Source organism: Oncorhynchus keta, chromosome 14, assembly GCF_023373465.1.
Source record: "Oncorhynchus keta strain PuntledgeMale-10-30-2019 chromosome 14, Oket_V2, whole genome shotgun sequence".
In the NCBI taxonomy this organism is placed as follows: domain Eukaryota; kingdom Metazoa; phylum Chordata; class Actinopteri; order Salmoniformes; family Salmonidae; genus Oncorhynchus; species Oncorhynchus keta.
Genome location: NC_068434.1, coordinates 14435691 through 14450274, shown reverse-complemented (window position 1 = coordinate 14450274; position 14584 = coordinate 14435691). Strand labels below are relative to the sequence as shown.

General features: G+C 47.2%; 1 protein-coding gene across 1 annotated transcript in view; it reads left to right on the top strand.

Annotated features, from left to right (window-relative positions):
• The window catches only part of LOC118394018 (adhesion G-protein coupled receptor V1), a 285170-nt gene that overhangs the window by 11426 nt on the left and 259160 nt on the right, over window positions 1–14584 (top strand). Inside the window, 2 exon segments of the mRNA XM_052461147.1 lie at window positions 11917–12098; window positions 14306–14455. Coding sequence (XP_052317107.1) covers window positions 11919–12098; window positions 14306–14455 — 330 coding nt within the window. The 5' untranslated portion in view covers window positions 11917–11918.

Sequence of the window (14584 nt, the reverse complement as noted above, 5' to 3'; positions counted from 1 at the left end):
CTACTGATCCTCTACTGGTCTACTACTGATCCTCTACTGGTCTACTACTGATCTACTACTGATCCTCTACTGGTCTACTACTGATCTACTACTGATCCTCTACTGGTCTACTACTGATCCTCTACTGATCTACTACTGATCCTCTACTGATCATCTACTGATCTACTACTGATCTACTACTGATCCTCTACTGGTCTACTACTGATCCTCTACTGATCTACTACTGATCCTCTACTGATCCTCTACTGATACTCTACTGATCCTCTGCTGATTCTCTGCTGATTCTCTACTGATCCTCTACTGATCTACTACTGATCCTCTACTTATCCTCTACTGGTCTACTACTGATCCTCTACTGATCTACTACTGATCCTCTACTGGTCTACTACTGATCTACTACTGATCTACTACTGATCTACTACTGATCCTCTACTGATCTACTACTGATCCTCTACTGATCCTCTACTGATCTACTACTGATCTACTACTGATCCTCTACTGGTCTACTACTGATCTACTACTGATCCTCTACTGGTCTACTACTGATCTACTACTGATCCTCTACTGGTCTACTACTGATCTACTACTGATCTACTACTGATCTACTACTGATCTTTTACTGATCCTCTACTGATCCTTTATTGATTCTCTACTTATCCTCTACTGATCTACTACTGATCCTCTACTGATCTACTACTGATCCTCTACTGATCTACTACTGATCCTCTACTGATCCTCTACTGATCTACTACTGATCCTCTACTGATCTACTACTGATCTACTACTGATCTACTACTTATCCTCTACTGATCTACTACTGATCCTCTACTGATCTTTTACTGATCCTCTACTGATCCTTTATTGATTCTCTACTTATCCACTACTGATTTTCTACTGCACTGAAGGAACTGAAGGTCATATGGTTTTAGTGCCCCTATATTCAAAAGTAAGAGAAAATATGAGATACTTTGGTTATTTCTTTCATTTTTTATTTATTTATTTAACCTTTATTGAACTAGGGTAGTCATTTCAGAACAAATTCTTCAAAAGGCCTCTTGTGGGGATTGGGATTCAATTTTTTAAATGTTTAAATATATAAATACAAAACACACATCACAACAAGAGAGACAACACTATATAAAGAGAAAGCTTAGACAACAACACAGCATGGTAGCAACACAACATGACAACAACATGGTAGCAACACAACATGGTAGCATCACAAACATGGTACACACATTATTGGGCACAGATAAAAGCACAAAGGGCAAGAAGGTAGAGACAAGAAAACATCACACAAAGCAGCCACAACTGTCAGTAAGAGCGTCCATGATTGAGTCTTTGAATTAAGAGATTGAGATAAAACTGTGCAGTTTCAGTGTTTTTTGCAGCTCATTCCAGTCGCAAGCTGCAGCGAACTGAAAAGACGAGCGACCCAGGGATGTGTGTGCTTTGGGGACCTTCAACAGAATGTGACTGGCAGAACGGGTGTTGTATGTGGAGGATGAGGGCTGCAGTAGATATCTCAGATAGGGGGGGAGAGAGGCCTAAGAGGGTTTTTAGAAATAAGCATCAACCAGTGGGTCTTGCATCAGGTATACAGAGATCACCAGTTTACAGAGGAGTATAGAGTGCAGTGATGTATCCTATAAGAGCGTTGGTGGCAAATCTGATTGCCAAATGGTAAAGAACATCTAGCCGCTCGAGAGCACCCTTACCTGCCGATCTATAAATTATGTCTCCGAAATCTAGCATTGGTAGAATGGTCATCTGAATCAGGGTTAGTTTGGCAGCTGGGGTGAAAGAGGAGCGATTACGATAGATGAAAACAAGTCTAGATTTAACTTTAGCCTGCAGCTTTGATATGTGCTTGAGAGAAGGACACTGTGCGTCTAGCCACACTCCCAGGTACTTGTACGAGGGAATCACCACACCACCACATGTTTTAAGTTGCTATCGCCATCGCTTTGATAGAACGGCAGTGATCTCTTCTCCTCTCGACTTGATTCAAGCTCATTCACTATTGAAGGATCTTATAGACTGTGTTCAGCGTCATTTTGTCAACTCATGCTGACCATTAAGACACAGTATCGTGTTTCAGTAACAGTTGACGTTGGAGCAGAGCGACAGGAGAGTGGCCAAACATCTTCAGCCTTCTGAGAAGGTTCCAACAATCCTGAGGTCTCTTTATTTTGCCTGACAGGCCTCGATTGTTACGCTATGGTTTCTGATGAGTGGATCGTTTGGTTACTACACCACCCCGCTCTCGACCATGACCTTCCTGTGAACTAAAATCCATTCCCTATGCAAGCACAACAGCTAAACACAAATGCACACACACACACACACACACACACACACAATTGGTCTGAGTTGTACTCTGAAGGGCCAAAGAAGAGACCACACACAACTGTCTTGCATCACATTTTCCTGGGGCATTAAACATGAAGTCTGACTCTCTCTGATGTTCTTAAGGCTGACTCAGAGGCTTGGCACCCTGTTAGGCCCTGCAATGCATGACCGGCTTGTCCAATCTTATTGATGTCAAAAGCCACTACTTACTCCACCTACAGGAAAGAACTGTCAATAAAGACCGAATTTACCATGCCACAAGCCTATAAAACAGACAATATCAGTCACTTTCAATGTGTTTTGCAGTTGCTGCACTGCAGATATTATTTCAGTGATACAGGAACATCAATGAAGCAAAATAAGTGTTTCAGCACTGTTGATCATGCAAATCACCAGTGTTATCCCCCAATCCACTAGTGTTATCCTCCAATCCCCTAGTGTTATCCCCCAATCACCAGTGTTATCCCCCAATCCCCTGGCGTTATCCCCCAATCCCCGAGTGTTATCCTCCAATCCCCTAGTGTTATCCCCCAATCCCCGAGTGTTACCCCCCAATCCCCTAGTGTTATCCCCCAATTACCAGTGTTATCCCCCAATTCCCTAGTGTTATCCCCCAATCCCCTAATGTTATCCCCCAATCCCCTAGTGTTATCCCATAATCCCATAGTGTTATCGCCCAATTCCCTAGTGTTATCCCCCAATCCCCGAGTGTTATCCCTCAATCCCTTATTGTTATCCCCAATCACCTAGTGTTATCCCCCAATTCCCTAGTGTTATACCCCCATTCCCAGAGTGTTATCCCCCAATCCCCGAGTGTTATCCCCCAATTCCATAGTGTTATCCCCCAATCCCATAGTGTTATCCCCCAATCCCCTAGTGTTATCCCATAATCCCAGTGTTATCGCCCAATATCCCCCAATCCCCTAGTGTTATCCCCCAATCCCGTAGTGTTATCCCCAATCCCCTAGTGTTATCCCCAATCCCTAGTGTTATCCCCAATCCTCTAGTGTTATCCCATAATCCCATAGTGTTAATGCCCAATCCCTAGTGTTATCCCCCAATCCCGAGTGTTATCCCCCCCCTATTGTTATACCCCCATTCCCCGAGTGTTATCCCCCAATCCCATAGTGTTATCCCCCAATCCCATAGTGTTATCCCCCAATCCCATAGTGTTATCCCCCAATCCCATAGCCCCCCAATCCCATAGCGTTATCCCCCAATCCCATAGCGTTATCCCCCAATCCCCTAGTTTTATCCTCCAATCCCTAGTGTTATCCCCCAATCCCTAGTGTTATCCCCAATCACCAGTGTTATCTCCCAATCCGATAGCGTTTTCCCCAATCCCCTAGTCTTATCCTCCAATCCCCTAGTGTTATCCTCCAATCCCCAAGCGTTATCGCCCAATTCCCTAGTGTTATCCCCCAATCCCCTAGTGTTATCCCCCAAACCCCACCTGCTCCTTAACCCAGACACCAACCCGCTCCTTAACTCAGACCCCTCCCCTCCCCACCCTACCCCTTAACCCAGACCCCAACCCCACCCTACTCCTTAACCCAGACCCCAACCCAACCCTACTCCTTAACCCAGGAAGGATATAACCCCACCCACTTTGCCAAAGCACAGCCCCCACACCACTAGAGGGATATCTTCAACCACCAACTTACCATCCTGAGACAAGGCCGAGAATAGCCCACAAAGAGAAGGTACGGTGTGATTCGAAATGGTCGGTAATCTGTTTGTTAACTTGGATTTCGAAGACATTAGAAAGACAGGGTAGGATAGATATAGGTCTGTAGCAGTTTGGGTCTTGAGTGTCACCCCCTTGGGTCTTGAGTGTCACCCCCTTTGAAGAGTGGAATGGCCGCGGCAGCTTTCCAATCTTTGGGAATCTCAGACGATACAGGCTAGTAATAGGGGTTGCAACAATTTCGGCAGATAATTTTAGAAAGAGATCGTCCAAATTGTCTAGCCGGCTGATTTGTAGGGGGTCCAGATTTTGCAGCTCTTTCAGAACATCAGCTATCTGGATTTGGGTAAAGGAGAAATGGTGGGGGATTTGGCAGGTTGCTGTGGAGGGTGCCTGGCAGATGACCCGGAATAGGGGTAGCCAGGTGGAAAGCATGGCCAGCCGTAGAGAAATGCTGGTGACAGTGTTTCCTAGCCTCAGTGCAGTGGGCAGCTGGGAGGAGGTGCTCTTATTCTCCATGGATTTTACAGTGTCCCAGAACTTTCTTGAGTTAGTACTACAGGATGCAAATTTCTGTTTGAAAAAGCTAGCCTTAGCTTTCCTAACTGCCTGTGTATATTTGTTCCTAACTTCCCTGAAAAGTTGCATATCACGGGGACTATTCGATGCTAAGGCAAAACGCCACAGGAGGTCAAATCAAATCAAATCAAATTTTATTTGTCACATACACATGGTTAGCAGATGTTAATGCGAGTGTAGCGAAATGCTTGTGCTTCTAGTTCCGAAAATGCAGTGATAACCAACAAGTAATCTAACTAACAATTCCAAAACTACTGTCTTATACACAGTGTAAGGGGATAAGGAATATGTACATAAGTATATATGAATGAGTGATGGTACAGAGCAGCATACAGTAGATGGTATCGAGTACAGTATATACATATGAGATGAGTGTGTAGACAAAGTAAACAAAGTGGCATAGTTAAAGTGGCTAGTGATACATGTATTACATAAGGATGCAGTCGATGATGTAGAGTACTGTATATAGCATATGAATGAATAATATAGTGTAAGTAACATTATATAAGGTAGCATTGTTTAAAGTGGCTAGTGATATATTTACATCATTTCCCATTATTAAAATGGCTGGAGTTGGGTCAGTGTCAATGACAGTGTGTTGGCAGCAGCCACTCAATGTTAGTGGTGGCTGTTTAACAGTCTGATGGCCTTGAGATAGAAGCTGTTTTTCAGTCTCTCGGTCCCAGCTTTGATGCACCTGTACTGACCTGGCTTCTGGATGAGCTGAACAGGCAGTGGTTCTGGTTCTGTCCTTGATGATCTTTATGGCCTTCCTGTAACTCGGGTGGTGCCTGTCTGGGGCAGGTAGTTGCCCCGGTGATCTGGTCCTCACTACCCTCTGGAGAGCCTTACGGTTGAGGGCGGAGCTCTCCAGGCTCTGTCTCCCGCCAGGATGCTCTCTGTCTGTAGAAGTTTGGAGTGCTTTGGTGACTGTCTCGATCTTCAGCCTCCTGAGGTTGAATCTCGCTGCTGCGCTCTCTGGCTGTCAGTGTGAGTGGACCAATTCAGTTTGTCTGTGATGTGTATGCTCGAGGAACTTAAAACTAGCTACCTCTCCACTACTGTTCCATCGATGTGGATAGGGGTGTTCCCTCTGCTGTTTCCTGAAGTATTTGAAGTATTTGTGCTGGTCAAGGGCAGACAGGTCTGGAGTGAACCAAGGACTATATCTATTCTAGTCAATATGTGACTGACCTCAATATGTGACTGACCTCAATATGTGACTGACCTCGAAATGTGACTGACTCAAAATATGACTGACCTCAATATGTGACTGACCTCAATATGTGAGAGAGATATCTGTTCCAGGACCTGAGAGCCGAGAGAAACAAGGACTGGGGCCCGGCATCACGGCGGGGCCGGGGAGGGGATGGCGCAGGGCCGGTCCAGGACGCGATCCACGGAGGACCATTTGATTTTGCAGTTTTTTGACAGCAACGTCTCCCTTTGGGCATCGTCCTCATCCTTCTGTCTTGATCTGGCTCTTCTTCTCTGGCTCTGTCTTCTCTGGCTCTGTCTCGATCTGGCTCTCTGTCTCGCTCTGGCTCTCTGGCTCTGTCTCGATCTGGCTCTCTGTCTCGCTCTGGCTCTCTGGCTCTGTCTCGATCTGGCTCTCTGTCTCGCTCTCGCTCTCTGTCTCACTCTCGGGCAGCGGCCGTGGTCTCCCTCTGACTCCCTCTCGCTCTTCCTCCGAAGAGCCCTCATCGGCCCATTCCTCACTGTCTTCATCTTCCGGCCTCCTCTTCGTTCGCAGTAGTCTTCTTCGATTCTGCACACTAGAGGATATCTGTTCCAGGACCTGAGTTCTGGGGGACTGCGAGTGGTGGGCTCAGGGTCGGGTCGTATGACCTCGTTGCCCAGATCAGATCTTCTTCTCCTTCTTCTCCTTCTTCTTCTTCTTCTTCCTGACAATATTAGCCCTCAGACAGTGGTGAATGGGACGAGGCACGCGAATGGAAGAGGCGCGTGATCGGCCCTGACTGCTCCTTCGGGCCCTTCGGCCCATCCGGTACGCTTGGCTGGCCTCCCTGTGTGATTGCACCGAGGTCGTGCACTGAGTTCTTGGGGACAAGTGGTGCCAGGGTCACTCTGACCCGGCCCAGACAGAGTGGAACTACTCGTAACACAGGGCCAGGGTCACTCTGACCCAGCCCAGACAGTGGTAGGAGGGTTACAACATACACCTTCCTAAGGCTGCCAGGGTCACTCTGACCCACACAGACACGGGAATCAACTCGTAACGCTGCCCGGGGTCACTCTGACCCGCCGAGACAACGGGAGGGTTAAATTAGCGTCTAGCCGACAACACGTTGTGGTTTACTGAATACCCGTCAGATTAAATTATGTACATTTTAGCCATAGTCACTTATTGCATTTCTTAATTTCCCTCACCCTCTGGATGTTGAGAATGTTCACTGATCTAAACGTACATGTGAATTGCGATTATGGGGTTGTGAGCTGAGCGTATATGGCAGCTTTTCATGTTTGCATGTGTAACAGTATAATTTTAAACCGTCCCCTCGCCCATACCCGGGCGCAAACCAGGGACCCTCTGCACACATCAACAACAGTCATCCACGAAGCATCGTTACCCATCACTCCACAAGAGCCGCGGCCCTTGCAGAGCAAGGGGAACTACTACTTCAAGGTCTCAGAGCAAGTGACGTAACCGATTGAAACACTATTTAGCGCACACCGCTAACTAAGCTAGCCGTTTCACATCCGTTACACATGTGTGTACATATGTGTGTGTATGTATGTATGCGTGTGTGTGTGTGTGTGTGTGTGTATGTATGTGTGTGCGTATGCGTAAGCGTATGTGTGTGCGTATGTGTGTGTGTATGTGTGTGTGTGTGTGTGTGTGTGTGTGTGTGTGTGTGTGTGTGTGTGTGTGTGTGTGTGTGTGTGTGTGTGTGTGTGTGTGTGTGCGTGTGTATGTGTGTGTATGTATGTATGTATGTATGTATGTATGTATGTACGTGTGTGTGTGTGTGTGTGTGTGTGTGTGTGTGTGTGTGTGTGTGTGTGTGTGTGTGTGTGTGTGTGCGTGTGCGTGTGCGCGTGCACGTGCGCGTGTGCGTGTGTGTGTGTGTGTGCTCAACTAGAGAATAAACCACCAAACAGAGGCTACATTCTGGTTAAAAAACACAGAAATTAAGAGAAACATAAAGAGCTTTTTCCTGGGAAAAATGGCTAAACTTCTGTGGCCACAGCATTGGTGGTTTCATCACTCGTTGTTGTGCTGCCTGGCTGAAAGTCCTGCTGGTGCCGGGGCCATCGGAGGAAGGCCTGCAGTGCCAAGCTAGGATTGGTAGAGACTTGGTGACACCTCCATTTTCAACATATCCTTTCCCTGCACTTTAATACCATTTTAATTCAGCTTCAGGGCGGTTCTGCCCAACGTATATTTACAGAATTCTCTGATGTTCACCGTAACGATGCACACGATGCACTCATAATGACACATTACATCATCAATAAGTACATACTGTATGTAGGGACACTTAGTGATGTATGAAGACACTCACCCGGGGGCTTATAACAAATCCTGCTTACAACCCTCCGACAAACCACCAAACAGGAAAAGCGTCAATACAGGACTAAGATTGAATCTTACTCTACAGGCTCAGTTTCCAAGTCCTGACAAGCATCAATCACAGATTGGAAAGGGAAACCCAGCCATGAGCTGCCAGTGACGCGAGCCGACCAGACGAGCGGAATGCCTCTATGCTCGCTTCAAGGCAAGCAACACTCAGAGCATACACAGACCAGCTGGCAAATGTCTTCACTGAGATTTTCAACCTCTCCATGACCCACTTTGTAATACCTACATGTTTCAAGCAGACCACCATAGTCCCCGTGCCCAAGAACACCAAGGTAAGCTGTCTCAATGACTATCGCCACGTAGCAATCACATCTGTAGCCATGAAATGCATTGATAGGCTGGTCATGGCTCACAACAACACCATCATCCCGGAAACCCTAGACCCCACTCCAATTCACATACCGCCCCAACAGATCCACAGATGATACAATCTCTATTGCACTCCACACTGCCCTTTCACACCTGGACAAAAGGAACACCTATGTGAGAATGCTGTTCGTTGACTACAGCTCAACGTTCAACACCATAATGCCTTCCAAGCTCATCACTAAGTCTTCCTTAGAAGGGAATTGTCAGCATGAGACAGCAGTGTTATTCTGTTACACTCAACACTGTTCTCACATCATCAACCAGACACTACACATGGTGTCATCAACGACCGGGAAGAAGCCGGTGACTGTACACACACACACACACACACACACACACACACACACACACACACACACACACACACACACACACACACACACACGCACACGCACACGCACACGCACACGCACGCACGCACACACACACACACACACGCACACACACACACACACACACACACACACACACACACACACACACACACACACACACACACACACACACACTCCTGGTCCCACTGGCTGTGAAGTCTTGTCTGGTGAATTAATAATTCATGTTGAGACTACGGAGCGGGCCTGGCTCCTGGCAGCAGAAACCCTAGAGGCAGGCCAAAGCTGACCCCAGGAGCAGCCTGGTAACCCAACACCCGTCACATCGGCTGCACAGGATCCACTAATCTCCCCAGTCTCAGTTACTATGGGCCCAGCGTAGCCCTGTCAACCTGTTGCCAAGTCACTGACAGGTGACAGTGTCAAAACACCCCTGAGCACCTCTGTCACGCTCCTGGCAGCCGAGTGAGACCAGTTGCCTAAAGGCACTGCACTGTTTAGTGCCAATGATAACCGATGCAGAGTCTCTCAACTGTGTTCTCTACTCTAAGCTCATGAAACTAGAGGCTTATCACCCTCCTGAATGAAGCTCAATGCCCAACACTAAGAAACTTTCCTGCCAAGCTTGTTTGGCACTTTTGCATTGGGGCAATAATTCCAAACCAACTGCATAAATAAAATAAAAAATACAAATAATAAGTATTACTTAGCTTGCTGGCGTGCAGTATGTATCTTGATCACATCTTTAAGGTTTAGCTGAATATGCAGTCTAAATACAGTGAACACAAACTGGTTTGATATGAATTGGGATCTTCTAAATTCCATCCAATGTGTTTCCACTCTGCAGCCTTCACTGTATCTGTCTGTATGTATCATCTCATCAGGGGTCTGTTGTGAGGTTGGCGTTAAGACAGCCAAGTCCCCTGTGTTCTGGCCTCTACCCTACCTCTCCCTCTCTCTTCGACTGAAAAGATCTGTGATGGACAGATATGGTTACTGTGGTTACCGCACCAATCTGTGCTCCACTGTCCTGGCCTATCGCCCCGCTATCTGGGGTCTCTGGACGCTGAGGCCTTTGATGCTCCTGTGTCTGTCCTGTAACAGTACTGGCATGAGTGTGTGTGCAGTTGGACTGCTCAGAGCCTTATCAATGTCAGGAGGCTCTGACAGGCTCTCCAACGACAGAGAGCCTGCTCTGACAGACAGGCCCTGCATGGCCCAGAAGCCCCAGTGGTGCCGGTGTCAGGACAGACTGTTGCGCTGCACATAACCAGACCCAGGCAATACACACAGCATCTGCCCAGCAACAACCTTATTTGAAGGGTCTTTAGTTGTGTGTGCCAGAAGAAGTGAGTGATAGTGAGGTCATTATGGCTTTAGAAGAGGAGGGGATCTGTGAGAGAGAGAGAGAGTCTCTCGGAGTGTGATGTAATCTGTATAAGGGGGCAGGAAGTTCCCCTCCCCAGGGGAGAGAGCAGGCAGAAGGCCCATCTCTCTCCCTCTGTCTTCTCTTTGTCCCCATCCCTCTCTCTCCCCCTCTCTCCCCTCTTTCTACCTCTGTCTCCTCTCTCTCCCTCTCACTCCCTCTCTCTCTCTCTCTCCATCTGTCTCATCTGCCTCCCTCTGCTCTACCCTGCTACACAGCAGCTCTTAATCAACTTTTGATAGCTTTCAAAGCACCCTGTCCACCACAGGCATACACACAGACACACACATGCATGCAACCATGCACACACACACACACACACACACACACACACACACACACACACACACACACACACACACACACACACACACACACACACACACACACACACACACACACACACACACACACACACACACACACACACACACACACACACACACACACACACACACACACACACACTCTGGATCACTATATCTGTTTTTCTGTTTCATTTAGATGTTCCACTATGTAGTTGTTTCACTCTGCTCTCTAGCATGATACCTGTATTGATTCATGTTTCTCTCAGAAACACCCCATGATACTGGAAATAACTGATCTAACAGGGACGGAACATATGAAAAATGGGATGCTTTCAATGTCCAAGTTTCCTAAGACATTTCTCTCCCCAAAAAGGAAAACAACATGACTTCATTCATTGCGGGTGTATTTTTCAACCTTGTAATTTACAGCAAATATTTAAATGTTCACCAAGATCTGGATGCCCACAACTTTGCATTATGTTGACCACACCCACTGGTTGCGTTGTTTGTTTTGTCAATCATGACAGAAGAACGGATTAGATTCTGAGAAGAAAGGAGAGCGCTGGCAGTATGTGTGTATAAGCCATGACACGCTGACTCATAAAACCCCAAAGGCTATCAACTGTCTCTACGAACAACGTCACCTATGACATGTATTATTGATAGATGTGGTCAGGCGGAGGAGAAACTACAATCTAGACAGGTCAATATAAAAACCCATAGACAGCATCAGTTAGGCCATGGAATAGTTTAGTTCAACTATTCCTTTAAATTCCAGTGAGCAGCGGGACTATGGTTTTATCGGGGGCATTTCCCTTCTATCTTGCCAATCTGATCCTGTTCTGCTTATTCTGGAGCACCTAACCTATAACACTGTGTCAATTGCCAACATACACCAATATACTCCTCTTTTGTATCCCAACAATGTTCTATGAATGCTCAGTTTTGTGAAGATCTTCCTCAGTCTCTCTGTCTCTCTGTCTCTCTCACTGTCTGTCTGTCTGTCTGTCTGTCTGTCTGTCTGTCTGTCTGTCTGTCTGTCTGTCTGTCTGTCTGTCTGTCTGTCTGTCTGTCTGTCTGTCTGTCTGTCTGTCTGTCTGTCTGTCTGTCTGTCTGTCTGTGTGTCTGTGTGTCTGACTGTCTGTCTGTCTGTCTGTCTGTCTGTCTGTCTGTCTGTCTGTCTGTCTGTCTGTCTGTTTGTTTGTTTGTTTGTTTGTTTGTTTGTTTGTTTGTCTGTCTGTCTTCTATCCATCTGACAGGAATGCCAACTGTCCTCACACTAGCTGGGTTGATTCTGGCTCTGTCCATCCCGAGTGCCAGGCTTGAGTCAGCTGAGCTGAGGTTCCTGGGACAGACGGACTTCGTGGTCAACGAGACCACCGTAGTTCGCCTAGTGGTGGAGAGGATCGGAGACCCGGTCAACGTAACCACACTGGTTCTGGTAGGAACAACCTGGTCATATTCGACCTAGTGTTATCTAGATACCTTTGTGTTTACGTCATCTCCTCTAACTTGGCATTAGTCTCTCTGACTTAAGTCTTGTAGGGGACAGTTGTGGGTAAGTGTCGGTTTAATGCAATGGTGACCAGCCACGATTAGCAAATCAAATTTATTTATATAGCCCTTTGTACATCAGCTGATATCTCAAAGTGTTGTACAGAAACCCAGCCTAAAACCCCAAACAGCAAGCAAATGCAGGTGTATAAGCACGATGGCTAGGAAAAACTCCCTAGAAAGGCCAAAACCTAGGAAGAAACCTAGAGAGGAACCAGGCTATGTGGGGTGGCCAGTCCTCTTCTGGCTGTGCCTGGTGGAGATTATAACAGAACATGGCCAAGTTGTTCAAATGTTCATAAATGACCAGCATGGTCATATAATAATAATCACAGGTAGAACAGTTCAAACTGGAGAAGCAGCATGGCCAGGTGGACTGGGGACAGCAAGGAGTCATCATGCCAGGTAGTCCTGAGGCATGGTCCGAGGGCTCAGGTCCTCCGAGAGAGAGAAAGAAAGACAGAAAGAGAGAATTAGAGAACGCACACTTAAATTCACGCAGGAGAATTACTCCATATATAACAAATTGACCCTAGCCCCCCGACACATAAACTACTGCAGCATAAATACTGGAGGCTGAGACAGGAGGGGTCAGGAGACACTGTGGCCCCATCCGATGATACCCCCGGATAGGGCCAAACAGGAAGGATATAATCCCACCCACTTTGCCAAAGCACAGCCCCCACACCACTAGAGAGATATCTTCAACCACTAACTTACCATCCTGAGACAAGGCCGAGAATAGCCCACAAAGATCTCCGCCACCGCACAACCCAAGGGGGGGATGCCAACCCAGACAGGAAGATCACATCAGTGACTCAACCCACTCAAGTGACGCACCCCTCCTAGGGACGGTATGAAAGAGCCCTAGTAAGCCAGTGACTCAGCCCCTATAATAGGGTTAGAGGCAGAGAATCCCAGTGGAAAGAGGGGAACCGGCCAGGCAGAGACAGCTAGGGCGGTTTGTTGCTGCAGTGCCTTTCCGTTCAGCTTCACACTCCCGGGCCAGACTACACTCAATCATATGACCAACTGAAGAGATGAGTATTCAGTAAAGAATTAAAGGTTGAAACCGAGTCTGCGTCTCTCACATGGGTAGGCAGACCATTCCATAAAAATGGAGCTCTATCGGAGAAATCCCTGCCTCCAGCTGTTTGCTTAGAAATTCTAGGGACAATTAGGAGGCCTGCGTCTTGTGACTGTAGCGTACGTGTAGGTATGTACGGCAGGACCAAATCAGAGAGATAGGTAGGAGCAAGCCCATGTAATGCTTTGTAGGTTAGCAGTAAAACCTTGAAATCAGCCCTTGCCTTGACAGGAAGCCAGTGTAGGGAGGCTAGCACTGGAGTAATATGATCACATTTTTTGGTCCTCATCAGGATTCTAGCAGCCGTATTTAGCATCACACAGCACTAGGGCAGAACAGTGGAGCATTAGCCTCAACCCCGGTTGTCACGAAGCTGGTCTGCTCCTGAGTTGTCAAATGCAGGTATCCTTAAGAGGATAAGATAAGTGACCTTTGTACTGTGGGAGGCAGTGTGTGAGATGAAAGGCCTGCAGTACGTTGGCAGTAACTGTCACCCACATCAGAATGAATGTGTCAGCTTCCACATGGGAGCCAGTGTCTTCTCCCTCCCCATGGGTGTCTGGCAAACTAGTGGCCTGTTTGCGGCTTTCCCAGGCCTATTGAAGCTCCTATATTCTGGCCTGGTTGGGGCTTTCCCAGACCTATTGAGGCTCTTATATTCTGGCCTGTTTGGGGCTTTCCCAGGCCTATTGAGTCTCCTATATTCTGGCCTGTTTGGGGCTTTCCCAGGCCTATCGAGGCTCTTATATTCTGGCCTGTTTGGGGATTTCCCATGCCTATTGAGGCTCCTATATTCTGGTCTAGTTGGGGCTTCCCAGGCCTATTGAGGTTCCTATATTATTTCGACAGTTCCTTAAATCTCAATACTCTATCCCTAGCAGTTGGCACAGTTGAGTTGACCCCAGCATTCTATATTTTCATACAGGCTGAGTGTGAGTCAGTCTGTCTTTAAGTGGTGTAAGATCAAGTCAAATTATTACAATATCAACTGTCCTTGGTGCTTCTAGTTGGAGGGAGATGACACAGGGGACTTTGAGGCCTCCACGGCTGCAGCCTTCCTGCTGTCGTCAGAGGCCAGTAAGACCATCTTCATCGCTGTAAGGGACGACGAGCTGCCCGAGGCCGACGAGACCTTTGTCTTCAACTTAAGGCTACAGGTAATGAAAAGAGAGTGTGTGTTGTGTGTGTGTGTGTGTGTGTGTGTGTGTGTGTGTGTGTGTGTGTGTGTGTGTGTGTGTGTGTGTGTGTGTGTGTGTGTGTGTGTGTGTGTGTGTGTGTGTGTGTGT